This window comes from Nycticebus coucang, chromosome 8, assembly GCF_027406575.1.
Source record: "Nycticebus coucang isolate mNycCou1 chromosome 8, mNycCou1.pri, whole genome shotgun sequence".
NCBI lineage: Eukaryota > Metazoa > Chordata > Mammalia > Primates > Lorisidae > Nycticebus > Nycticebus coucang.
Window position 1 is genome coordinate 69,251,596 of NC_069787.1, and position 26,894 is coordinate 69,278,489.

Sequence of the window (26,894 nt, forward strand, 5' to 3'; positions counted from 1 at the left end):
TGAACTTGTAAACTTGCTGAGCAGAAGCTTTCCCAGGGAAGTGCTTGTCTCTGGAATCACTGCTGAAGTAGCTATCCACTTACCCAGTGTGCCAAAACTGGTCTCACTCTGCCCCTGAGGGTTAGGGCTGAAAGGCGGCTCAGACCCTACCCTTAGGCTACTTGATTGCTGGCTTACCAGGTCCCACCCAATTCTAGCTCAGCGACCCTGAGGGCGGAGCTTGCTGGGGCAGATCACTCACAATGGCTCCCTGTGACCCACAGCCAAACACTATTAGCTCCATCTGGCTCAGCGGCTCAGACTGGGGCCCTAGACAATGGCCAAAGTTCTCCGCACTCCCGCTCAGGCTATCCCCAAGGCAGTTCAACTGAGTGCCAAGTCCAAAGACACCAAAACAGTTCACAGGTAAGGCCTTTCTGGTTTGCAGTCTCGCTGCTACTGAACTTACAGTTGCAGGCGGGTTTAGACAGATTGAACACACGTGACCACTTGCCATTGTTCCACTGTTTTAGTCCTCATCTTGGGGTCCAGAAGTCTCTCGCTGACTCCCTGTATCCTCACAGGGGTGATGATAGGCAGATCCCACCAGCCAGAGATGCCTGGAGTCCTATCTCCCCAGACTCACGGTGCCCAGATGCAAGGAAGCTGTTAGTCGGCCACCATCTTGCTCCGCCTCCCAGGAATAAATTTTCATCAATTGGGTTTTGCCAGTATTAGCAGGCTGCTGTCCTCTATAAGGGAGATGACTGCTGGCCAGCATGGCCAAGCAGGGAAAAATCTCTACAACAGAGTCCATGGTTTTAAATTACCCCTCATATACAGCAATCCGCCAATTCTCTGAGCATCTCCAGCTGTCCGTCCACACCAATAATCCATGTGCGGGAAAGGTCCAGACCCCTTTTCCTCTCACCTGATGACTTGGGAGAGGTGGGCTACACATCCATCCCATTCGCCATCATGCTCCACCTCCTTCGATTTCTTCACATCTTTGGCAACTTTTGGTATCTTGTTTGTTTTTGTTTTAGTCTTGTTGGTGGATGGGTGGTGCTATGGCATTGTGCTCTTAAAATTTATTTCCCAAGTAACCACCACAATTGGTCATTTTTCCAAGCAAGGCTAGCTGTTAATCAGCTACAGTAGACTGGCATGAACTGTGTTTAGTCTAAAGGGTTAGTGTCTAGACCATATTGATGTTAAATGCTATTTTCTGTAACAACTTCACTGAGGTATAGTTGACAATCAATGAACTGCATATTTTAAAAGTGTAAAATTTGTTAGGTTTTGACAAACATGTATACCTGTAAAACCATCACCACAGTCAACTTAGAAACATTTTCCCAATCATGTCCCAGGAGTTCCTCCGCCTGTATTTGTTACCTTGTCCTCCTGTTCTATCCTTTTTCCCCAAGCCCTGTCTCTAGGCAACTACCAATTTGCTCTCTGCTATTACTAGATTGCATTTTTCTAGAATTTTTTAGAATCTAAAACATATGGAACCATACACTTGACAGTATTTTGTGTTCCTTTTCTTTAATTCTTCCTAATTATTGTGAGATTCATCTATGTTGCAACATATATCAAAGTTTTACAGTGTAAGAATATACTATGATTTGTTCATGAGTTCACCAATGGAGGGTTGGGTTGTTTCTGTTTTTTTGGATCTCACTACAAGTAAAGCTGCTATGACCATTCATGTGATTAAATGGAAATATGTTTTAATATCTCTTGAATAAACACCTAGGAGTGAGATACCTAGATCACCTGATATATACATGTTTAACTTTTTAAGAAATTCCCGAACTGTTTTCAAAGTGATTTATGATTTTATATTTCTTGTGGCACTGTATGAGAGTTCCAGTTTCTCCACATCCATTGCAATACTTAGTATGGCAGTGTATTTTTAATTTAGCAATTCCAATAGGTGTGTAATAGTATCTCATCGTGGTTTTAATTGGCATTTGCCTCGTGACTAATGATGAGCATTTTTTCATAGGATTATTTGCTGTATATATATTGTCTTCAGTGACATTTCTGTTCAAATCATTTGTCCCTTGGGAGCGGGGGAAAGGGTACTTGCTTTGTTATTATTAAATTTTGAAATTTTAAATTTCTTCATTATCAGATATATGCTTCACACAGTTTTTTAAATCTTAATCTGTGATTTGTCTTCTCATTCTTTTAGCAAAGTCTTTCATAAAATAGGTGTTTTTTTATAATTGTGCTGATGTTCAAATTATCATTCTGGTTTTTAATATGTCATGCTTTTGCGCCTTAAGAAACCATTGTGCAACTCACGTTCACAAAATATTCTTTAGTATTTTCTTCTCAAAGTTTATGATTTATTCTTTACATTTAGGCCCATGATTCACTTTGAATGAATTTTATATTATTATGTGCTATGGATCATTGTTTTTGTTTATTGTTTGTTTTATTTATTGAATTGAACCAATAGATATATCATTGTTCCAAGACCATTTTGAAAATATTATCCTTTTTCCTGATCTGCATGTAAGTTGAACTTCCCCACTGGGGAGTTAAAAGCAAAAATGTATGCCATAGATTTCTTTTTTTTAATGATTTCTTCTACTATTCGGTCCTAATATTAATTACAGGGAGATATTCTTAGTCCCTGGAAACAATAGGATTGGTAGCGAATGCCTGCAGTCAGCCATTTTTTTCTGTAAAGGTACAGATAATAAATATTTTCCTCTTTTCAGCCCATATAGGTTTTGTTGCAGTCACTCCACTCTGTTGTTGTGTGAAAGCAGCCATAGACAATATGCAAACAAATTAGTGTGTGATTGCTGTGCTCTAATAAAACTTTATTTCATAACACCAGGGTGATGGGCTTTTGTTTGGCCTTTGGAGTCTGCCAAACTCTGGCATCAAGTATGGTGTTGGGCAGCTTACCCGGATCTTTCAGAGGAATGCCTTGGTAACACTGTCATGGAAGTGTATGGGGCATTTCAGCAGGGTGTTTGGTTTGGGTCGTGATAGCCTCTTCATATTACCAATAAAACCAGAGAAGTCCTCACAAGCTGTTTAGTGTAAAGTTAGACTCTGGCCCCCCAACAGTAACCTGTCTTTACCCCTTTAGAAGCACCACAAATCACTTCACAGATTTGATAATAGAGCTTTGGGGACTGCCTCCCATTCCAAACGCAGTCCACATACCCTGAACCAGCCTAAGCTTGAGACTGGGCCTTTCTTCAGAAGCCACTTGGGAATGTTCAGAATAGAAGTGAGGGCTTCTATGGAACTTTTGTCATGTTCTGTTTATACATGTTAAAAAAAAAAGGAAAAAGAAAAAGAAATACTCTGCCACTTGTCTTTGAATCCTAGAGAATGGGTGGGGGTGGAAACCAGTTATGTTGCCTGCCAGCAATAAATAGAAAAAATAAGCTGGGGAAAGAGTAGGTCTTTAATACAAAAGAGATCCTACTGAGTCTGGGAAATTGCATGAGAAATACCAAGATCATCTTTCTTCTTATCTTAAATTTTAAACAGATTAAAGAAAATTTGACTAATTACAATCCAGACTAAACTTTATTTTTAAAAATGCCCCCCAAATATGATGGCATAAGAAAATGGAAATTTACTTCTTTATCATGTAATAGTCTAGAGGTAGCTGGCAGGGCAGCTGTGTTCCAGACGGACATTCAGCAGCTCAGGCTCTTTCCGTCTGTGTCTTTGACTTCCTGCAAGCTACTTTCCTCATATGGTCTGTATTCCAGCAGGCAGGGAAGGGACAAGATAGCAAGTGGAAGGAGGAAATTACTTTAAGGAAGTGACATAGAACCTGCACACAACACTTCTAATAACATTTTGCTGATGAGAACATGGCCATGCAAGGGAGTCAGGGAAATGTGATATCTACCTAGGTTGGTGTTTTTCAACCTCTTTTATCTCATGGCACACTTGAACCTATATAGTTAACTTCCACAGCACATGTGAATTATGTTGATCCAAAAAGGAGTAAAGAAAAGCACTTACTGTGCTTTGGACTTCTTTTTTTTTTGGTTTTTGGCCAGGACTGGGTTTGAACCCGCCACCTCCAGCATATGGGGGAAGCATCCTAGTCCTTTGAGCCACAGGCACCGCCCTGCTTTGGACTTGTTTTGAAAATAATTTAATTCATGATCTTTAACATTTTTCATGGCACACCAGTTGAAAATCACTGATCTAAATGGTCACATACTCACCTGGAAACCTATTCTTATGAAAAAAGGTGATTATAGATCATGGAGAAGGGCCCAGACATTTTTTAAAAGAGGGGAAAATATTTTTTGTCTTTTTGGGTATCACCTACTATTACGTAGTACTTCAGAGTTTACAAAAATCTTTCTCATGCATTATTGCATTTAATTTTTCAACATGATCTCCCCCTCGAGTAGGCTCTATCACTTGAAATAGACATTATCTTCATTTACAAAGAAAAAGAGTAAGTGAGACACAGAAATATAATGGGATTACCAAATCCACAGAAACCAAACTTGAATCCAGCAAGCTCCAAACTGTACCATTTCTACTTTCTGTTACCTTTCTTAATATCTATTAAAGAAAAATAAAATCATTCATGATTCTCATTAAAAGGTGGAAAGGCAAACTTTATTCACAAGGGACCATGAAATAGGAAAAGGGACCACTGTAACAAGGTCTTACTGTGGAGGAGAGAGATTGGACTAAATTCTGACTCCAAGAAGGACAAGTGGGGATTTATAACCAAGGAGCAGGTAAGGCCAGTAGATGGAAAATCACTAAAAGGAAACATCAAGAATAAGGGGTTTCTGGCTAAACCAACTTGAACAGAGGTGGCCAAACAGTATAGAGGATGAGAAATATCTTTCTTTCCTGTCCTACATATTAACAGGAAGAAGCATACAAACTTAAGTTTTATGAGACACGGAGCCTTCAGATAGGAGGACTCAAAGAAATAAGGAATCTTGTCTATTTTTAAGCTTAGGATGAATGAAGAATAGACAGTTGTGTGGAAGTATGACTGGACAAATGATAATAAAACAGGGGAAACTTAACAAGGCCTGTTTTTTCAGGTTCTTCTGTGTCCCTGTGACTTCAAAGATAAGCGCATTCCTTTTTTCCATGTAATGGGAGGGCATCTCTCAACTAAGGGTCTTATGACCCACTTCAGGGCAAAACATCAAGGGAAAAGTGAAAGTGACTTTCCTTCTTTTTGTTTTCTCAAATGCTAAAGTGCCATGTTGGGGGAGGGGGTGACAATGTCCTGAACCCCATCAATAACAAGAGAGAAGGACCTTCCCTAAATTGCTTTAGTAGGATTCTGGCTGAAACTGGATTCTGCAAGGACAGAGAGGAAGCCCAAAGTTGGACCTATTCAAACAGAGGACTCAGAGGAGCCTGATTAAAGTTTTGGTCAGAGGAGAGAGTTTTTGTCACACAACCATCTCCAGAGGTTCTCCTGTGCCTTAGTGCTTACCAAGTGGAATAATATCCACTTATCCTGATCACATAAGATCAGAAGATCTGACACTATATACTGCACAGAGTAAAACGTGAGGATCTCAATTAAAAAGCAGATCACCAGACCCTAAACACAGAAATTTTCCAAGTAGCCTTGCATATGACACCTAAGAATGGCCATGCTTTTGGAATCCTGGCAATTGATCTTACATTTTATCATTGCATTTTGCTTAAACATAGAGGACAGATAGTTATATTTCTATTTTTTCTTCTGAAGTATCTTTGTTAATCTTTTTGAGGCATCTTTAACTCTGAAATCAAACAAGCAGAACAAAATCCAAAAAACTAATAATTTGGGAAGTTGCCATGATCTCTCCAGGAGAAGTTTTTGAAGCTCTTGGTTGAAGTAGATATTGAGAAGGTAGCTTTACACCCTGTAGTTTGAAAGGAGAGAGAAAAAAGTATTTTTTTCACCAAAAATATTTATAATGTATGTGCATAGTGTATATGTGTGTGTGATGTGCTTACATACATGCTATTATTTCCCCAATGGAAATTTCACAAAGATTTCCATATGACTTAACGTTACTTTGACAATTCCCACTCAATCACATTGATCTTTTTTATTTGCCTTTTTCTCTGTCAGACACTAAGATGAATTTAAATTCCATTCCCTCTCTAACTGCCTTTCTGATGTATTTGTGCTTTTACATTCCTTCTACCTATAGAAATCTTAAGGAAATTCCTTTTGGCCTCTAGCTTTCCCTTAGAGTCAGAAACTTTTGTGTTGCTAATAGAACCTGTTTTCGTTAGCATTTCAATCCTGGGGTGCTCTTGGAGATCAGAGTTAGATCTCAGGGGCTCTCTAGCCACAACTTGATTTATCAAACCCTGTTTAACTGAAATCTCCAGAGCCAGCACCTCTCATCAGAAAATCCTTTCCAAGGATTCTGGAGAAAGACACATGCATGATGTGAGAAGTTTTACTTTGATCCCTTTCCCTATTCTCTATATTGCCTGCCCCAAAGCCGTACTCTGCTTCTTCATTTAGGAGCTTAAGTCATGGGTAGGTGATAGGTCAGAGGATGGACGGATGGGTAGATGGGTAAATCAGTGGATGGATAGCTAGAAGGCTAGATGGATGGGTAGATGAGTAAATAGATTGTTAGCGGAGTAAATGGATGGATGGGTGGATAGCAGGTAGATGAAAGGGCGGATAGGTAGATAGATGAATGAAAAGGGAGATGGGATGAATGGATGGAAAGGCAACAAGACAAGACAAGATAATATCTTTGCCATTTAATTAACTATAATTGGCATTAAGTTCCCGAGGCTGAACATTGCTTATGCAAAAAAACAGCCAATCATGTGATCTACTTCCTGTCTCCCATAAGAACAGCAGGGTTGGGCTTGTTGAATATTTCACTGCCATTCTGACTCAGTGTCTGCGTATATACCTCCTTTATACTGTGAGTATAAAAATGCTTCAGTGCTACTTAATCAAACTTCTGCAGCAAAATCTCTTGGGGAACTTGCCCAAATTGCACATGTGTAGACCCTGGCAGCCTGAAATGTTCATTCTGGTTGAAAACAGCTACTTGGACAGAAGATTCTCTGTGTCTGGTAGCAGGGTATTTGAGCAGTAGTGAGCAATGCATACCTGACATAATTTTCTCCTTGCAGACATTGCACTGACACTTTCAAAACACTTAATTATATTTCAGGCAATGTTCTAAGTGCTTTTTCATGTATTACCTCATTTAATCTTTTACCACAACCTTTTGTGTAGGTACCATTAATATCTCCATTTTACAGGTGAGGTATGTAGAGGTTAAGTAACTTGAATAGGGTCAGACAGCTAGTAAGAGGTGAAGCTGCAGTTTAAACACAGTCAGTCTGTGCCCCAAACTCTGTGGTGCCACCCACCATGTTACAGTGCCTCTCTATTCAATAAGCAGACTTCTTAGAGCACCGTGGCCCAACAGAACATTCTGCAGTGGTAGCAATGTTCTACATCTGCACTGCTCTAGTCACAGCCACCTGAGGCTTTTGAGCACTCAAAGTGTGGCTGATGGGATTGAGGACCCGAGTTTTTAACTGTTTAATTTTAATTAATTTAGATAGCACAGTTTAAGAGCCAACTAGTAGTCTCTGTTCATACATATGATCTCAAATAAAATGAATTAAGCAGGTTTCTCAGTTATAGACATCTTCCTTTGTTAATAATATTAACAGGAAATAATTGCAAAGCACTCTTAGAGACCTTTGTGTTTCATTCCATCCTTTCGAACAGTCTAGCTGTTCTCTAAACATTCCACCAACTAGGTAGCACCTCTAACGTTAGCTCATTGGAAGATGTGTTGAGATGAGACCAAAAGAAAAAAAAAATCAGGCAAAATAATACAGGGAAGTCAAAACCAAGTTGTGCAGGTATGCCATTGGCATTTATTCTCAGGAATCACTGGCACATTTTCTGTGTCTAAAATACAGCCATCATACATGGCGGTGGTTTTCAGTATTGATGGAAATAAGGGACTTTAAAGCAGGGTTTGGTGATAGAAAGAACTGGAACATCTGTGCACATTTGGATGCACCTCATTTAATCTTTTACATTTGGAAGGCAGAGATTCCATCCAACACCTTCTCTTACAGAAGAAAGTAAAGAAGTTGAGTGCAATAGCTTGCATCTCTAATCCCGGCTCCTCAGAAGGCAGGAGGTTCAGTTGAGACTAGAGTTTCAGACTAGCCTGGCCAACATAGTGATACTCTGTCTCTGAAAAAAGGTGTGTTGGGGCGGTGCCTGTGGGTCAAAGGGGTAGGGTGCCGGCCCCATATGCCGGAAGTGGTGAGTTCAAACCCATTCCCAGCCAAAAACTGCAAAAAAAAAAAAAGGTGTGTGAGGGGGGATAAAGAATAAAGACAGTAAAGTAGAAAAGTGAGAAATTGCAAGCCAAGAGAGAAGGAAAGATTATTCAGAATGAGATAGTATAACACATTCCGGAAGAATAACACAATAAAAGATCCACATTTTTCTTTATAATGTATAAATTGTATAACAAAACTTTTAAAGGAAAAAGAAGAGGGCTAACAAACCCAAATATATATACCTAGGAGTTTTTTTATTATAATTATTTCAGATTAATATGAGAGTACAAATGATTAGGTGACATAGTTTGCATTTTTTAGGTAAAGTTCAAGTTGTAATTGACCCCTTCATCCAGGGGGTGTGCTTTATCCACCGCCCCTTACATTGTGTACCTTAGGTGAGAGCTTACCAATCACCCTCTTTCCTCCCCTTTCCCCCTTTCTCTCTTCTCCTCCTCCTTACCATTTGCATTTAATTGTGCTTTTCTCTCCTGGGCGTGTGTAGTTGTTTATTGGTTTGATATTACTATTGAGGATATTGGATACCTGCTTCTCCACTCTTGTGATACTTTACTAAGAAGAATGCCCTTCAGCTCCATCCAGGTTATAGCTAGGATTTATAAGAATAGAGACAAGGCAATGTAGAATTTAGTGAGTTAAAAGTTGGTTTAGAACAGAGGTGGACAAACCACAGCCCAAGAGCCAAACCCAGTTTATGTAAATAAAGTTTTACTAAGCACACCGATGCCCATTTCTTTATTCCTGGTCTAGGGCTCCTTTAATACTATAAGGGCAGAAGTAAACAGCTGTGACCAGATTCTGTAGCCTGCAAAGCCTAAAATATTTCCTATGGTCCTATATAAAAAATATTTACTGACCTCTGTTTTAGAACAAAAGAGAAATATATATTAGCATAACCATTCTGGAGTATAATTTTGTCTGATTATCAAATGTTTGGCCTGGCAGTACTGCTACTGCAATTTTATCCAGCAGATGTGTTGATACATATGCCTGCAGGGCTTCTTATAGCACTAAAAAACTAAAAACAACCAAAATGTCCACAAGTTGGGCACTGATTAAATTAATTGCAGCACATTAATATAAAGAGATTCTAGTCAATTGGTTTTTTAATGAGTTAGTTCTATATGTACTATTTATTTTGAAGGGATATTCAAGACATATTGCTAAATTGTAACATGTTCAGGCCAGGCACAGTGGCTCATTCCTGCAATCCCGGCACTCTGGGATGTCAAGGCAGGAGAATCATTTGTGACCAGGAGTTCAAGACCAACCTGGACAATGTAGAGAGAGACCTTGTACTTACAAAAAATTACAATATGAGCCAGACATGGTGGTATGCACCTGTCGTCCCAACTACTAAGAAGGCTGAGGCAGAGGATCCCTGAGCACAGAAGTTTGAGATTATAGGGTGGTGTCTGTGGCTCAAAGGAGTAGGGCGCTGGCCCCATATACCGGAGGTGGTGGGTTCAAATCCAGCCCTGGCCAAAAAAAAAAAAAGAAAGAAGTTTGAGATTATAGTGAAATGTAATCTCACCACTACGCTGCAGCTTGGGCAACACAGTGAGCCCCTGTCTCTAAAAAAAAAAAAAAAAAGTTTGAAAAAATATGTATTATAAGACAATATTGGGCGGGGCACAGTGGCTCGCTATTATAATACTCTGAGAGGCTGAGGTGGGAGAATCTCTTGAGATCAGGAGTTTGAGAGCAGCCTGAGCCAGAGCAAGGATTTGTCTCTACAAAATAGAAAAATTAGGCAGGAGTGGTGGTGCATGCCAGGCAACAGAGCATGACTCCGTCTTAAAAAGACAGTATTAGTGTAAAGGCAAAAACAACAACCCCTCCCCCCCCCAGAAAAAAAGAGGCATACAGATACAGGCTGAGTACCTATCACATTTCCTGGCTTATGGTAGGTATTCATCATTTCATGAGTGAATACAGAGTACTTACCATATATATGCTTTTAATTCTTACTTTATATCTTTAATACTTGACTCTGAATTTTTATGCACATGTGTTACTTTAGAAAGCCTAAATTTAAAAAGAGAAATATAATAAAGAAGAAATAGCTCAGACAGGTCTCCCACAAACTGATATTAAGATGATGTCGGCTGAGAAATAGTTGAGAGCTCACTGTTCCATATTGAGGCTTTCAGGAAAGGATATATTTAACTTTCAAGTTGGGACCAATAGAAACTATTGGGCTTGAAGAGTTGTCTTTATGAGTCACGAACAGCAGAAGTCCCAGAAGCACTAAAGACAATAATTCATAAGTGTGGAGAAAGAAAAGTATGTCCTTGTCCTGGGGGGGACAATGTTTATAAGAAAACTTTGTGGAGGAAACATGGAAAAAGCAGAGAACTGAAGAGAAAGGAGCCAAATGAAGGATATAGTGGCCAATGTTCGAGGTAGAGAGATCTTTTTTTTTTTAATTTTTTTTTATTGTTAAATCATAACTGGGTACATTAGTGCAATCAAGGAGTACAATATGCTGGTTTCATATACAATCTGAAATATTCTCATCTAACTGTTCAACGTAGCCTCATAGCATTTTCTTAGTTATTGTATGTAGACATTTGTATTCTGCCTTTAGTAAGTTTCGCCTATACCCATTCTGAGATGCGCCGTAGGTGTGGCCCCCCCCATTACCCTCCCTTAACCCTAACCTCCCCTCTCCCTTCCCCTTCCTTGGCCCTTTCCCCGTAGTCTTGTGCTATAGTTGGGTTATAGCCTTCATGTGAAAGCTATAAATTAGCTCCATAGTAGGGCTGAGTACATTGGATACTTTTTCTTCCATTCCTGAGATACTTTGCTGAGAAGAATATGTTCCAGCTCCATCCATATAAACATGAAAGAGGTAAAGTCTCCATCTTTCTTTAAGGCTTCATAATATTCCATGGTATACATGTACCACCATTTGCTAGTACATTCGTGGGTCGATGGGCATTTTGGCTTCTTCCATGACTTAGCAATTATGAATTGGGCTGCAATAAACATTCTGGTACAGATGTCTTTGTTGTGTTGTGATTTTTTGGTCTTTTGGGTATAAACCTAGTAAAGGAATTATAGGATCGAATGGCAGGTCTATTTTTAGGTCTCTAAGTATTCTCCAAACATCCTTCCAGAAGGAACGTATTAGTGTGCATTCCCATCAGCAATGTAGAAGTGTGCCCTTTTCTCCGCATCCATGCCAACATCTCTGTTTTGGGGATTTTGTCATGTGGGCTACTCTTACTGGGGTTAGGTGATATCTCAGAGTAGTTTTGATTTGCATTTCTCTGATGATTAAGGATGATGAGCTTTTTTTCATGTGTTTATAGATCGTGTGTCTGTCTTCTTTAGAGAAGTTTCTCTTCAAGTCCCTTGCCCACCCTGAGATGGGATCATTTGTTCTTTTCTTGCTAATACATTTGAGATCTCTGTGGATTCTGGTTATTAAACCTTTATCGGAGGTATAACCTGCAAATATTTTCTCCCGTTCTGAGGGCTGTCTACTTGCTTTACTTACTATGTTCTTGGCTGTGCAGAAGCTTTTTAGTTTGATCAGGTCCCAGTAGTATATTTTTGATACTGCTTCAATTAAGGAAGAATATGTATTTCTTGGGTTTCTACAAAGACCCAGTCTCTACACCAATGTCTAGAACCACCTTACAAAATTCTTGTTCTGACAGCACTTTGATATCTTTTGGTATAAGATCCATGGATGTCAACAGTCCTGTTACATTAGCAAGTGTTCACATTGAAGGGCCAGAAGCAAAGTGTCTATGCATTGATTAGTGTTAGAAAGTCTCCCTACTGCCAACACAAAAGCAGCTCTGCTCTGTAGAACAGAAGCCCTGGGAACAGCCTTAGTACTTGCTTTGTCCTGGCAACATATCCCTGCCCTGGCTTCTCTGCCGAAATACACGCATCACTCATAACTATCTATTTTTTCTTCTGACAGAATTGTGGCAAAAAAGGATTAACAGGAAAAAAATTTTTAAAGCAAACATAAATTAAAAAAAAAAAAACCCACAAAAGAAGTAGGTGTGTCTTTAAAAAATCACTGTCTACCTTCCCACCACCCTACCTCAGTGTCTGCCTGCACTTTACATGCCTTGTGCCTGGCATTGGGGGAAAAAGGGGTGGGCAGAGATATGTCTGGGCCTGTGGGAATCTTATTTAGACATCAGAAGGTATTAGCCCAATTTTGAACACGGCCCGCTGCAAGACTGGTGTACAGAGACGCCTGTTTTTTCTTCAGAAAACTCTCCAGTTCCAACATGTTTGCAGAGCATGATTCATGGTGTTTCTTTCTGGATTGTCCAGTGGGTAATTGCTGTACAAAAACCAGAGAAACAGATGTAGACCCTGAACCCTGGCTATAAATTTTTGTTTTATGATTATGGGTTTCAAATGTGCTGTGTCACACTGACAAATATACAGTTACTCTGAAACAAAATGGATTTTGCTCTCAAACTTTTGCTTTTTGTTTTTACTTTTTGTTTGCTTGTTGGTTGGAAATACTTTTATTAGATCATTGATCAAGGGTAAAGAAAACAGAGGTGATGGCATATATCCACATATCAGAATTTTATTTTATGCCATGCCAAGAAGATACTTGTGAAGGTTTCTTCCAACTGTTTGACTAACATTTTAAAATGGGTATCAATAACATAAACTTCATTTAGGGCAAATGGGCATGTTTCACTTTCTATGCTATTCATCAATGTTTAGAGTACATCATTATGTTGTTAAATAATTGTGGCTTATTCATGTGTCTTTCCTTAATTTTACTTAAGATGAAGAATTTGGAGGAAGAATCAAGTTTTCAAGAATATAAGAATTAAATTTACTGATGAAAAAATAATAAGTGTGTGACTAAATTGTGGCTCTGCTTTATAAATGAATACTTAGATTAATAGCTGTAATCATTGCTATCAGCATAATTAATTCATGATGAGAAATGATGAATTGACTAGTGAATACCGTCGCATTATCAGAAACTCATAATATTCCATTCACAAGGATTTAAATGCTGATCATTTATTTCAAGGCCCAAGTTCATTTCTCTACAGTTAAGAGAGTCTCAAGGTGATTATAAATTTAAAATTCTTTTTTGCAAGGAAAGAAAGCATCAAGTCTTCCAGTTCCTACCACACATGCACAAAGACACACAAACTCTACTGTTTATATGCAATAATACAGTATAAGGGTAAGACATTTGAAAGCAGTCACCTCTCCCCTCTAGATGAGGCTGATTCTCTGGCTTAAGAAAAGAGAGTGAACAGAATTTAGGGGACTTTCATTCCCATCTTCACTTCCCTGTGACCAGTGGATCCCCTTCCTTTGGAAAGAGTTGTGCAAGAAGTGTGGCGGCCCCCCTGAATAAGAGATACATACGTACATGCACACAGTTACCAGCGGTGTCAGGTAACATCTCTAACTGAAGTTCCTCCTGCTATACTCTAAGTCACGAGAATAATTTGTTGGTTGGGGGTCTCCACAGCATGAGGAACTGTATTAAAGGGTCGCAGCATTGGAAGGTTGAGAACCACTGCTCTAAGTAGAACTGCTGCCTCCCCCGCATCTAACAACTTTTTATCCATTTCCATTATCTGCTATAAATGAGTCCAGTTCCCAAGGAACTCTGAGGACCTTAAATAAGCATTTAGAGCTATAAGCCTCATGGACCAAGTAGAAATTGGCACATAATGTAGTGCTTTGTGTATCTTTACAACTATCTTAATGACAGTGTGTTAAATGTTTTGTAAATTCCTCTGTGCTCCCTTGCTTAAAATGTGTGTTTTCTTTGTAGTTAAAAGGTTTCTTATAATAAGGCTCTATTAAAAATGATGGTCATATAAAAAAGTGATAAAAAAAAATAACAAACACAGATTCAGCAAAATCTCACCCCTTTATCGCCGTGAACTTTTCAATAGCAAGAACTGAGCTTGCTGGGCTGAAAATTGTTTTAATGTACCTTCATAAAAGGATCTTTGACTTGGTAAGTGTGTGTGATGCATACTTTTCATGTTACACCACAAGTGCCACTTAGCAACTCGACTAGACAGAGCAGCATTTCAGCATGGGGTGAGGTGCCCCCTGATAGGCTTTTAAAAGGCCTGGATGCCAATGCACATTCCAGCACCTTGCACAAAAAGGAGACCAGAGCAGAGCTCTTCCTGAGAGGGGCAAGGTGGCTCTCCCTCCTGCCACCTACTTGCCCACCCTGTTTTGTGGGAGAATTATAAGTAAATACTAGAAAAGTAGTGGAGGAAAGAGAGTATCTTAATTCCTCCCCAGAGTTTCTTTTCTTTGATGTGTGTTGCATCCTTTAAGCAAGTTGTGCAAAGTAGCTGTCTCTTCCTTTTAAAGCTATCTGTCTGCCTGGAGTTTTCTGTGAATATTTCATCCATGCTCCGTATTTGAAGACTGTCTGGAAAATTTCTCCTTCCTGTAGTTTGGGTGAGTGTGGGAGGTATAACAAAAATCATTTTCTCTTAAAATTGCTGTATTTTAATAAATAGCCAAGATTGATTGGGCAAGGACTGGAATGGATGAAAACTGGCCCTTGGAAATATAAAACTCTCGTACTTAAACCAGTTTTCAAAATACAAGTACATATTTAATTATGTGGCGAGATATGTGTATATGTATGGTGAGTGAAGCCTCCAACATGGCTATTCAAGCTGCAAGCCTGTGGGAACAGCAAAGAAATTTTCACATTGGCTTGAGATACCGTGGAGCTGGGTTCTATTATTGGTTCTGAGTTGTGTGCCCTCTTCCCCATGGAAAAATACCAGTCACAGGTAACATTTGTTCCAAGACATTCACTGAGTGCCATCCAAGCATTATTTCTACCCTCCCAGTGACCCAACTGAGGTGAGTTGTATTATATACTCATTTTACAGATGAGAAAACAGAGACCCAAAGAGGTTGAATACTTGTCCCTGAACATACAGCTGCTAAGTGATAGAACTGGAATTGGAATCTAATTCAGTTTGACTCCCAAGCCCATGCTCATGATCACTACGTTATGTTTTCTTGGGTCAGGATATAAAATCCTGTATATATGTGTGACTGTGTGTTTGTGTGTGCTGGAGGCAGTGATAACTCATTCTTGACTACATATGCTGCATATAGCCTGGAAGGTTTTTTTAAAAGTAAACGAATTCCCCCTGAAGCTGAATTGCAGAACAAATGCAATGCTTTTAGCCGGGGCTTGCAAGAAGGAGAAAAAGAAAAAAGATTAGCGAATGGAAAGTTTCTCAACCCAAGGCTTCCCCAAGGGGTAGCCTTTCTCTGTTCTACAGTTTAGGGCTTGCATGTGCTTTTTCAGGAGTGGAAAAATACATAAGTTACAAGGAATTTAACAGACAGCAAGGCGCACAGAGGAATTTAAAGGGTGGGCTAGGGGCGAGGCGGAGGGCGGGAGGCGAGCGGGCAAAGGGGGGAGCGCTGGTTTCCAAGCTGAGCCACCGAAATAAAAAGGCGTAAAGGGAGAGAAGTTGGCTTGGAGCGGAGTCCTGGCTCCTCCCCTGCTCTTTTTAAAAGCACTTCTTGCATTGTTTTTAAGGTGAGAAATGGGAAAGCGAGCGCGGCTTGTGCGCTCGCCGCCTGCCTCTCTGGCTGTCTGCTTTTGCAGGGCTGCTGGGAGTTTTTAAGCTCTGTGAGAATCCTGGGAGTTGGTGATGTCAGACTAGTTGGGTCATTTGAAGGTTAGCAGCCCGGGAAGGGTTCACCGAAAGTTCACTCGCATATATTAGGCAATTCAATCTTTCATTCTGTGTGACAGAAGTAGTAGGAAGTGAGCTGTTCAGAGGCAGGAGGGTCTATTCTTTGCCAAAGGGGGGACCAGAATTCCCCCTCGCGAGCTGTTTGAGGACTGGGATGCCGAGGACGCGAGCGAGCCGGGCAGGGCTTGCCTGGGCACCGTCGGGGTAGGATCCGGAGCGCGTTCGGAAGGCTTTTTGCAAGCATTTGCTTGGAAGGAGAACTTGGGATCTTTCTGGGAACCCCCCGCCCTGGCTGGATTGGCCGAGCAAGCCTGGAAAATGGTAAATGATCATTTGGATCAATTACAGGCTTTTAGCTGGCTTGTCTGTCATAATTCATGATTCGAGGCTGGGAAAAAGACCAACAGCCTACGTGCCAAAAAGGGGGCAGAGTTTGATGGAGTTGGGTGGACTTTTCTATGCCATTTGCCTCCACACCTAGAGGATAAGCACTTTTGCAGACATTCGGTGCAGGGGAGATCATGTTTGACTGTATGGATGTTCTGTCAGTGAGTCCTGGGCAAATCCTGGATTTCTACACTGCGAGCCCGTCTTCCTGCATGCTCCAGGAGAAAGCTCTCAAAGCATGCTTCAGTGGATTGACCCAAACCGAATGGCAGCATCGGCACACTGCTCAATGTAGGTTTATTTTTTCCCTTCTTCTACCAAGAAAAAAAAAATTAATTGTCTCTCTTGCATGCAATAAAGATATTGGAAATAAACTGCACTGCTAGCAAGACAAAGGATTTAATGATTTAATGCTGAAGGAGTGTGATATGCTGGCATGCATATTGATTCCCTCTGCTGAAAATTTCCTGTTACATGTTTTCTTCTCAAGAAACCCCTCCTGTCTCCACGCTCTTCTCCTTACTGACCTTATAGTCTCTTGAAAACAGTTTTAAAAATATGCATGGAGGTGGGGGGAAGAAGTGGAGAGTGACCACAGGACTTTGAAACATTCTTCAAGTAGGGCAATTTGACACATTGTGCAGTTTTACTAAAATGTATGCAGAGAGGAATTTAAGTTTGGTGCTCTTTGGATTAGTTACTAGTTGTATATATATGCCCCCATCCCTTGTGTTTTCAGCAGTCCAAAGTAATTAAAATATTACATCTTCCTTGCAAGGAATTTAGCCTAATTAAGGTGGCTGCTGCTCCCGAAGTTCATAAACCACCAGTTCAGGCTGCTGCCTCCAATGTTTTCCTTGCTAAGGAAAGGCAATATTTCTTAGCATTGACCCTGCTGCCACCTTTCCAAGTCACTTTGTTGGTCTAAGAAGTTGCTGTTTTGCTAGAAAACTACTGGCAATGAACACCCCTTGGGCTGAGCCATCCATTATTTCCATATCTTGCAATTCAGCCAGGAATGTGGACATCAGTTAAAGAAAAGGAAATATAAGTAGGGTAGCCCAGTTTTTAAAAAAAATATTGACTGTTTTGTTATCTGATGCTGACACGGTGCTGAAGCACGCATCTGGTCAACAGTAGCCTGGCTGCAGGCTTGAGAAATGACCGGGAGTCCCAGAAATTCCCACCTTCGGGTGGCTGTACTTGGGAGCCTGCAGGATGCTTCGCTGCCCTGACAGTGATTTAGATAAATAGCTCAGCTATCTATCAAAATGTTTTTAGTACTTTATTTGACAATTCACTGGAGCATTAGCCTGAAAATGACATTTTAAATCTTTGTTTTCAAAGGGGTCAAAGTTTAACTGGAAGAAATTGAGTTTTCCTAATAACATGGTGGCTTATCTAAAGAGAGAAAATAAAAAGGAGAGAGAGGAGACAATGACAGGGTTTAAATTGCCCTCTCTGAAACTTTTTCTTAAGACTAAAGACTTGTTTCTTGGGCCAGGAGATCAACAGGTTTGTAGCTGAAAAATCAATAACCGTTTGATGCCAACAGTCTGGCTATCTGACTTAACATTTCATAGATCTGTAAGCAGGGCATAAAGAATGTGGTTTGCAGAAGGCGCCTTAATCTTCAGCTGCTTTTCAAATGTCTTTTCTTTCTTGCTGCCTATTTTCTTTCTGGAGAACTCAAAGGAACTTACGTGTTACAACATAATTTTCCAATCCACTAACATCTTTTAGACCAGTTCTCTCTGTAGCAATTAAAACATTATTATGAATGATTTCTCTTGGAATCCCACGGAACTGGGGCTCTCCAAAACTTTTTCTTATTAGAGAAAGTTGTTAAGAAACATATTTTTTAACAGAAGGAGTAAAAATTGCTCAGGATCTTTGCCAAAAGTTATTAGACCTAATAGAGCTTTTACATGTAGACATTCTTCCTTTTGTAATTAACCCTCCAAACATGCCTATTAAGTTGTAAGAGTAGGGGGAAAAGCTTTGTTTGTTCTTGAACAAGTTAAACAAGGGATTTGCTTTATCTGGGGAGAGGAGTGGTGAATGTGTCATTCCCCTAAAACTAGCCGATAAGCAAGAAGTGTTGATAACAGCAAAGTTTAGCTAATCAAAGAAACTTGCATTAGACAAAGTAAATAAAGGGTTTTGACAAAGGGATTTCAGAAATTCCACTGTCTTATTTTTGTAAGCAGGGCAATTAGTTCTTATTGTGGTCAATTTCACCAGGGTTTGAATCCCACACCCCAACTTTAGGTTAAACGAATTAAATGTAAATATATCTTTTATCTCTGAAGAGTTGTTTTATCCTTCCAGAACTATTTTATGACTGGTCAGTTCAATTGTTCCAGCAATTACTATTTTTTTTTATTTAGCATAAATAAAACTAAAATATTTTTTAAAAAGATTCTAGCAAATGTCTGTGCCATACCATGTCTGGTTCAGGGCGATATAGCTAGGTAAAGCATTCCAAATAAAAGCATATTAGGGCTATGTTTGTATAAGTAAGAACATAAAAACCACAACCTTTTCCATTTTACTTAATGGCTGTTTTGACGAGAAGCAGATCTGTTTGTGCTTTTAACACAAAGGAAACAGTGGGCAAAGAGGAAAAAAATAGAACTAAATTCCAACCAAAACTATTTTCTGCTCTGAGATTCTACTTATTTTTTATGGTGTGTGTATGTATGTAGTAAATAAAGTAAAACCTTTGTGTAAAATGCCACCAAAAGCTTACTTTGAAAGCTGTTAGAATATTCCCTTTATTTTCTTTTTAAAGACAGAAAAATGATATGCCAACCAGCTGCCGGTTGTAGCAGGGCCTGTGAATTGCTTGTTATAAGCATTCAAAGTCAGGATTAAGGGGCTACTAAGGGAATGTGGTATAAATATTACGACTGAAGACTGCCCCTGGAAGATATAAGAGTCAGTAAATTTCTATTCTGATACCTCCTGTATTATTTTGGTTTTAGATTGCTCCGGATGTTTACAGCATTAACTGCTCAGTGGCCACAGGATAAATCTTAATATTTTGTGGTCTAAGTATAGTTGCTTTTGGTGAAATCACGAGTGTGACAACTTCTTGGCCCCTTTCCCTGTCTTCTGCCTGCTCACCATATCAACATGAAAAAGAAAAAAGCACTTTCTTTTTGAAATAGGATTTGCCCATTAATGAGAAGAAATTATTTTTAAAACAAACAGGAGTGATGTTTGAGTAAGTCACAAGAAAACTTCCCTTTACACAACTCCGGGACACCACTTTTAAGTATTAAACAGTATCTAAATCCTCTCCTAGTGAGATATAAATTGGGGTCAAAGTGGCAAAATCAAAGATACCCTCTGAAAGAAAGACTAAATAAAGACTGACAGCCACCGTATGAATTGAATGGGGTTTTGAATAAATATTTCAGTGAAAAGGCCCAATTGTTTTTCTAAAGTAAGACATAATTTTCTGCTTCTCAACCACATGACCGTAGTAACTAATACCATCAGAAAGTGGAAGAGAAGGAGAAGGAGTTTTGCTTAAATCCCAAGGAGAGTGCAGGACAGGGTCGTTTGAAAGCAAGAGAAAGACTCACAAAGTTTTCCTTCCTTGGGGGGAAAAAAAAAATTATAATATTGTCAAGGTCCAGATAAATTGGTACATTTGACAGAGGGGTATTGCTGTGCAACTTGGAAGAAAAAAATTGTGAGTTTAAATTTTATTGCCAAGAGAGTATGAATTCCAAAAAAACAAAACAGTAGGAGAGGTAGATATGTTTGCTTGAAGTTAAGCTGCAGAATTGATTTGGAAGCTCTCATTAGGATTTGATTTGCCAGTCTTAATATAAAACTCTTGTGTTGAATCAAGCCTTTTTTTCTTAATAGATAAATGACAAGAATGGCAATTTCTGATAGGCTGAATCAAAAGTTTCCTTCCCATTTCTGGAAACCTGGGTCTGACTATATACAACCAGTCAGTATTATTACGGATTTTTCTTTAAAGCATAAGACTGAAGGAAAGTTTTTCTGGATATCAGATGCTTATAATAAGAAATATACAACCAGTCAGTATTATTACGGATTTTTCTTTAAAGCATAAGACTGAAGGAAAGTTTTTCTGGATATCAGATGTTTATAATAAGAAATATACAACCAGTCAGTATTATTACGGATTTTTCTTTAAAGCATAAGACTGAAGGAAAGTTTTTCTGGATATCAGATGCTTATAATAAGAAAACCTTATTGTTTTCTCCTTTACACATTCCACAAATGTCATTAAACTCTACCCAAAAAGGGAAATACGTGATTAATAACACAGATTATAAATTCTACTCTTAAGGAATTTATAATTTTTAATCAATTTTTTTAAATGCTGGGAATTTTTAAATTAGAAACTCACCCTCTGGGAGAAAAATGGATATAGAAAACCAAGATGCAAGATGTAAAACTCTTTTCAAGTTGTATAGGACTGTAGTTAATAGTAAATACTGTATTCCTTGTAGAGCATCTGAGAAAGAATCTTCTATAGAGTATGAATTACATGCAAGTTTCAATAAATTTATCCTAAATGACATTTTTATACTTTAAATGTTCTAATATAAATTCAGTTAACTATCAATTAAATAGATTATTTTAAAAATGGGAGTTTTCGATGAAGGTTAATCAGAAAAATCTTGGCTAGAAACCTTTCCAAAGATATTAATGTATAATCTTTCCTTTCAAATTACAGGGTTGTAGTTATGGCAATCATATATCTCTGATTTACTACAATAACCCACTTTCAAATATACTGCCACAGTTCCCACATAAATCATTGAAATATGCCAGATATTTACTATTACACGATTTCCTAGGCTGTCCCTTGAACCCAGGAGTGGCACAGAAAGTCTTTGTTTGGATTCCATGGTCAATATAACTAGAGCGCTCACAGCTTAATTTTTCCATTATGACTGAAGATCGCCTTGTGTTTCTGGGTCATTCTTCTGAACATGAATTCCTTTTGTAACAAACTGTAGATCTGTAAACAGAAGGCATCCCCTGCGAAATGGACTGTGGTTCTCACTCCAACACATGTGTGCATCGCGGGGGATAGAATCGAATTGTTATGAACAAATCTCTATCGGCCCTTTTGTCAGCGGCTTCTTAAAAAGTTGGAGTTGGGGGTGATGGAAGGAGGTGGATAGAGTTAACTCAGGTTTCAGATTTATCAGTATCCTGCCTGTAAGTGGCTTGGCCTAAGTACCTCTTGTTAAATAGGAAATGAGATAACCTGTCCAATCTATAAGATCTAATAACACAAACTCATCAGTCAGTATGTTGCTCTGAATTCTCTTTTCATTCACAGCTTCCTTACTTTATCCTTAAGAAGCATGATTCCTGTTTCATTCCACCCCAAATCTCTTTAAATGAATGAAAAATAAAGTTGTAAAAGTTCTCTATATAGGAAACAGTACAGGGTAAGTCTGCAGGCATTTTAATATTTTTCTTGCGCTTTCAGAGCTTCTTAGATGGGAATTTAAACTGCTGACTTGCTTTTTCTCTAGCCTTGCAGGGTGGGGAGCTGAAAGGGGGTCATTCAGTAAGATAAGACTGTGGGCCCCCTGCAAGATAAGGCGAAGATAACAGGAACTGACGTCAGTGAGGCGACCCAACCTGGCCAAGCATTTCCTCTAGTCTCAGGGCACAGGGATCCCAGGAGCCTTCAGGCCTCCCACAGCAGCCCTCGAAGTGAACTAGCATAGGGGAGGGAGGGGAAAAAAAAACACTACGTTTTACAAGAGTGAGGGTGGGTGATAATGTTCACGATTTCCAACAGCAGATTTCTCTAAAGAGAACAAGGAATAACTTGGGTTGAAGAAAGTGATTTTAATACAAGCAGCTTCTGAGATTTTACATTTTCACAGAATAGGCATTTGTTTCCCAGCTGTCAACAGTTTCCCCCATGTCTCTCCTAAGGCAGTATGTCTAGCGGTCACCAAATATCATCTACCCACAAATCTTGCCAACTTTCCATATAGAACAAAACGTGAGGGAATTTGCATTGTCAGAGTTAATCCCTGGTGCTCCTATTTACTTTTGTTAAATCCAAAGTTCCCACCCCCATCCACATCAGATGACAACGTTGCTAAAGCCATTTCATTTGCCACCAGCCCTGAAACGCATAGCGGTTTTCCTCTTCTCTTTCTGTCTTCCTTTTCTGTTGAACTCAGATTTTTTTGGTTTCTGAAATGTCCCTGATTTGAGGTTTATAGAAGGAGAAATTCAAATAAAAGGGTTTCATTTTGCTTTTAAAATTCACAGATTCTTCTGTTTTGTCTTAAAGAAAGATAGCTCCTTATTTTTAGGTTTCAATATTGAACGAGGAGTTTGTCCCCCATTTGACCCATATTTAGTGGAATGTAAGTTTTTGTTGTTTTTGATCAATTACTGTTCATCATAGATAAAATTTTTCCAAGTTAAAGAAAAGCTAAATTCAACATAGTATGCAGGTAAGACCAAATAGGATGAGTGCATCAATTATCATAACTAGGAAAAGCAGATTTGGATGACATTTATACCAATTTTTTTCCAATTTCCAGAGCAAATCTATCTTCTCAAAAATATTAAAGCTATTGGCTTTGTCGTGTCATCAAAGTCCATAATTATAAAAGGGCTGATGAGCTGAAGGCCATTTCAGCTTCAAAACATTTTTTCGGGTCTGGTCTATTGGAAAGCTTGAGGGTATAATTAACTAAAATGGAAATGGAGGCAGCGAAATTTAGTTCCTGATGTTTTAATTTAGCTCAGTACTGCTGTGTGTTATTGAAGAGAATTCTTAAAGGCAAACATAATTATTTCATTATGGTCTTCAGAATGCTTTCATTGGCTCTAATGACAAGAAGATGTATAAAAAGACATACATTTTAATTAGTCCTTCTTATATTTACATCAGATAAATAACAAATAATTGATGAAAAACAAGTCTTTGGAATGGATGATTTCACATAGCACTCTGGTTACAGTTTAATGATGAAACATGTCTCTGTCGCTTTGCATTTTAATTATCAATACATTACATTACAGTAGTGGTGCCACGGAGCTAAAATACCATCGTTGCCATTTTATTGCAAAAAAAATCACTATTAATGCCTACAAATTGAAGGCTCAAAAAGGTAGCTAGACACACACGTCTGAGAAAGTAAATTGCCAGTTCCATTAATTTTACTACATTTGTTAGAAACTCATTTTGATCACTTTTATCTTTTATGCTTCATCTTTTTGGATTAAGACCGTCAGGGGTTTCATGTGCATTTTTATGGGCACATCTTCTCCTGAACACCTTTCTTTCTCTCTTGCTGACTGTTCTGAAGATTTGCATGAAAGTGCCTTGCCAACCTGCGCTGGAAATTCAGAGAGTCTTTTTGCTGTTATAGGCCTGTTTTACCTTTGATTTTATATGAAAACCCATTTCACATGATTCATCCGTTTTGGTGTACAGAACACTAATTGTTATTATTGATTTTAAATTCTGTGACCATTACAAGTAACCCAGATGACTGGCAGATAAAGGGTAATAATCCATGGAGTTCTGGAACTGTTTCATGTTTGTCTGGAGTACTTTATGTGATCAATATTAACTGCCCCATTGAAACTAACTGCTGTATCAAATAACAGTCAATCAAATGAATGTGCTTAGAGATTATTTATTGAAAGGTTTAATTGTTCACTAGGGCCCTGCTTATCAGAGGAAACAATAGGAACTAAAGATAGGATGAACAGGTTTGGATTTGCAGGGAAAGTTGGAAGATACAGATGAATAGGGCATCTCTCTGCTACTCAGGCAAGAGTTTCCAGAAACTCACGTTGGGCTTATAGTAGGCTTGCAAATATTCTTGCAGAGATTATTCTATTAGCTATCCCTTGAAGGCTGTCTAGAGAATAAGGTATAATAATTTTTTTCTTTTTTTTGCCCTGAGCAGAGGCGGTGAAAAGTCCCTCTTTAAAGAGAGCTTTCCTGCTTCTCCCCACTTCACACTCTCTCATTCATTTCTCTGTTTCTGCTCTGCTGTCATTGCCTGATGGTCTGAGAGAATGGAAACAGCCTGGCTTGACACAGGATGGATTGCTATAGCAATGAAATGGGAATAATAGTGTCTCCAAAGCAGGATTTGGGGAAGGATTAGAGATCATGTAACTTAAGGTTCTATTCTTGTCTTGAAAACATATAGAAGTCACTGGGTAGGCCTCCTGCTCTGATTTCGGCATGCCACCTGTTGCTTATGTGCCTTTGCTAAGAGTGAACAATATATTTTTTTTAGTCCCATCTAAATTTTAGTCCCATCTCATTTTCTCAGTGAAGTGGTTCCTCTTTCTATAGCTCATAACCTAGTGACAGTCTTTCCTGTTAATCAGGTAGCACTGTGGCCTGTAGCGCTGTGTCATGATTCAGAAGCCTCCATTTACCAACCCTCAGATTTCAGACAAATGATTGACTTTTACAAGGGGCCATTGTCACCTTCAAAGTTGTCACAATACACTTAGCCCAAAGATGCTGTTGTGGAACAGTACATCTTTACTGCTCACTGATGGATTAGATCTTGCCGTGTGCCATTCAACAAATGGCTCTTGGGTGTCTGCCATGTGCCAGGCTCTGTTGATCAGATCTGTGGAGTACACCGAGATGAATCAGACACTCTCCCTGTTCCCTTTGGGCTTACAATGTAATGGGAAGAACTTGGGTACACAAGTTATTGTGACACAACCCCCTTACAACATAAACACATAAATCTCCTCAGGATTTTAGACCCGAGACTGACGACGGAAAGAACTAAAACCCACCAAGAACCACAGCTGGTCCCTAGGCGGGTGATCAAGAGAATTCTACATTTTTGTCACAGTGAAGCAGCTGTGAAGTGTTTCGGTGTGTAGGCCTCATAGATAATCTCTAAAAGTAGTTCACAAAGAGGAGTTTTAAATTTATCCTGAGCAATGGAATATGTGCGTACTTTCCAAACCTGCTTCTTAAAGACTTACATATGGATATTTCTTATTTTTAAAGTAATTATACCCTTTTAGGGTTGGGTTTGATTCGACTGGATTTTTAAAAATCCCTTATTTATGATCATTTCTATAATTCATTGCTATGTAACAAACCCATCCGCAAACTTAGTGGTCTAACAATTTATTATCTCATTATTCTGTGGAATGACAGGGCTCAGCTGGGCAGATCTTCTGGTCCACAAAGTGTCAGCTGGGGCTGCATCATCCTGGGCTAAATTGGGCTAGAAGTGCACGTTCACAGGGCTGGCAGTGGCTGTTGGTTGTTAGCAGAGAGCTCAGCTGGGGCTGTCAACTGGAGCGCTGTGTCTGCGTGTGGCATGTGCTTCTAACAGCATGGCAGCAATATTCCGAGAGGTAGCGGCCCAAGAATGAGCCTTCCAAGGAGGAAGCAGAAGCTCCCAGTTCTCTTAAAAGCTACACCCAGAGCTGTAATAGAGTCACTTTCACTGTGTTCCACTGGTGAAGAAGCAGTCACAGAGCCAGCCGAGATCCAACAGATCTACCTTTTAGTAGAGAGGTAGCAAAGAACGCCCTGCCATCTTCGGTGCTCCTTAACTGGCATAGCATCGAGGCCTTATAATGAGAAAGAAAATATTGTCTTCTAAAAATGACGAAATGGAAGAATGTGGGGTTTTTAGTTTGTCTTTTGGCTGGCTAACTATGTAAGAAAGTTCTACTCCAATGACTATGTATCCATTATCGGTTAATCCTCACAACCCTATGCCAAAGATATTATCCTTGTTTTGTAAATGAGGAAATGGAGACTCAGGGAAGGGGAGTCGTGGGACTGAATTCACACAGGTAGTACACAAGTCCAGGGAGGTCTTTTCTCCACCTCCATGTGCCGTTCTTCACTTAGAGGTCCTCTGCTCAGCGGTTTGTGAAGAACTCAGCCCTGTGAAGAATTCCTGGGGAAAAAAAGTAATGCCCTCATAATACTAAGAAAGGCCCATCGAATATTTTGGTTTAGGGGAAAAATGGAAAAAGAGAGAGGTACAGAACTGTAACTCACATAACTTCCTCTGATTACATTATTTTCTTTAATATAAACCACAGTCTTTTAAATTGTGGAGGAAACTCTACCCAAACTATGAGGCTGTTTTAGTCTTTTGCCCTTTTGTTTTTACATCCTGTTTGCTGTTGAAGTCTCTGCTGGTCTCGTCACTGCTGTGCTCAGGGGGTGAGAAGTAGGATCAGTCTTGTGTTTGCTGAGGAGTCTCCAGAAGACGAGAGATGGGAAATGTGGCTTTTCATGCTATTCTGGTTTACTCTTAACCCTGATCTAAAGATAGGTACTGATTGCTCATGCTAGATGGTGCCTCTTAGTGAAGCAGCACCAGGGCATCTTCCATTAGCAAAGAATAAAAAATAAAAATAAGAGTAAAAATTAAAAAAAAGAAGAAAAAGGGAAGGAAGAAAGAAAACTTTCTA

General features: G+C 39.2%; 1 protein-coding gene across 2 annotated transcripts in view; it reads left to right on the plus strand.

The window, feature by feature from the left end:
* RARB (retinoic acid receptor beta) overlaps positions 1–26,894 on the plus strand; it is a 426,501-nt gene that overhangs the window by 244,133 nt on the left and 155,474 nt on the right. The window contains exon 1 of one of the 2 annotated variants that reach the window (XM_053600781.1): positions 16,022–16,718. The exons of the other annotated variant lie outside the window; for it this stretch is intronic. Within the exon in view, the coding sequence (XP_053456756.1) occupies positions 16,562–16,718 (157 nt within the window). The 5' untranslated portion in view covers positions 16,022–16,561. Of the gene's footprint in view, positions 1–16,021; positions 16,719–26,894 lie in introns of those variants that run through there. 2 annotated transcript variants of the gene reach the window in all.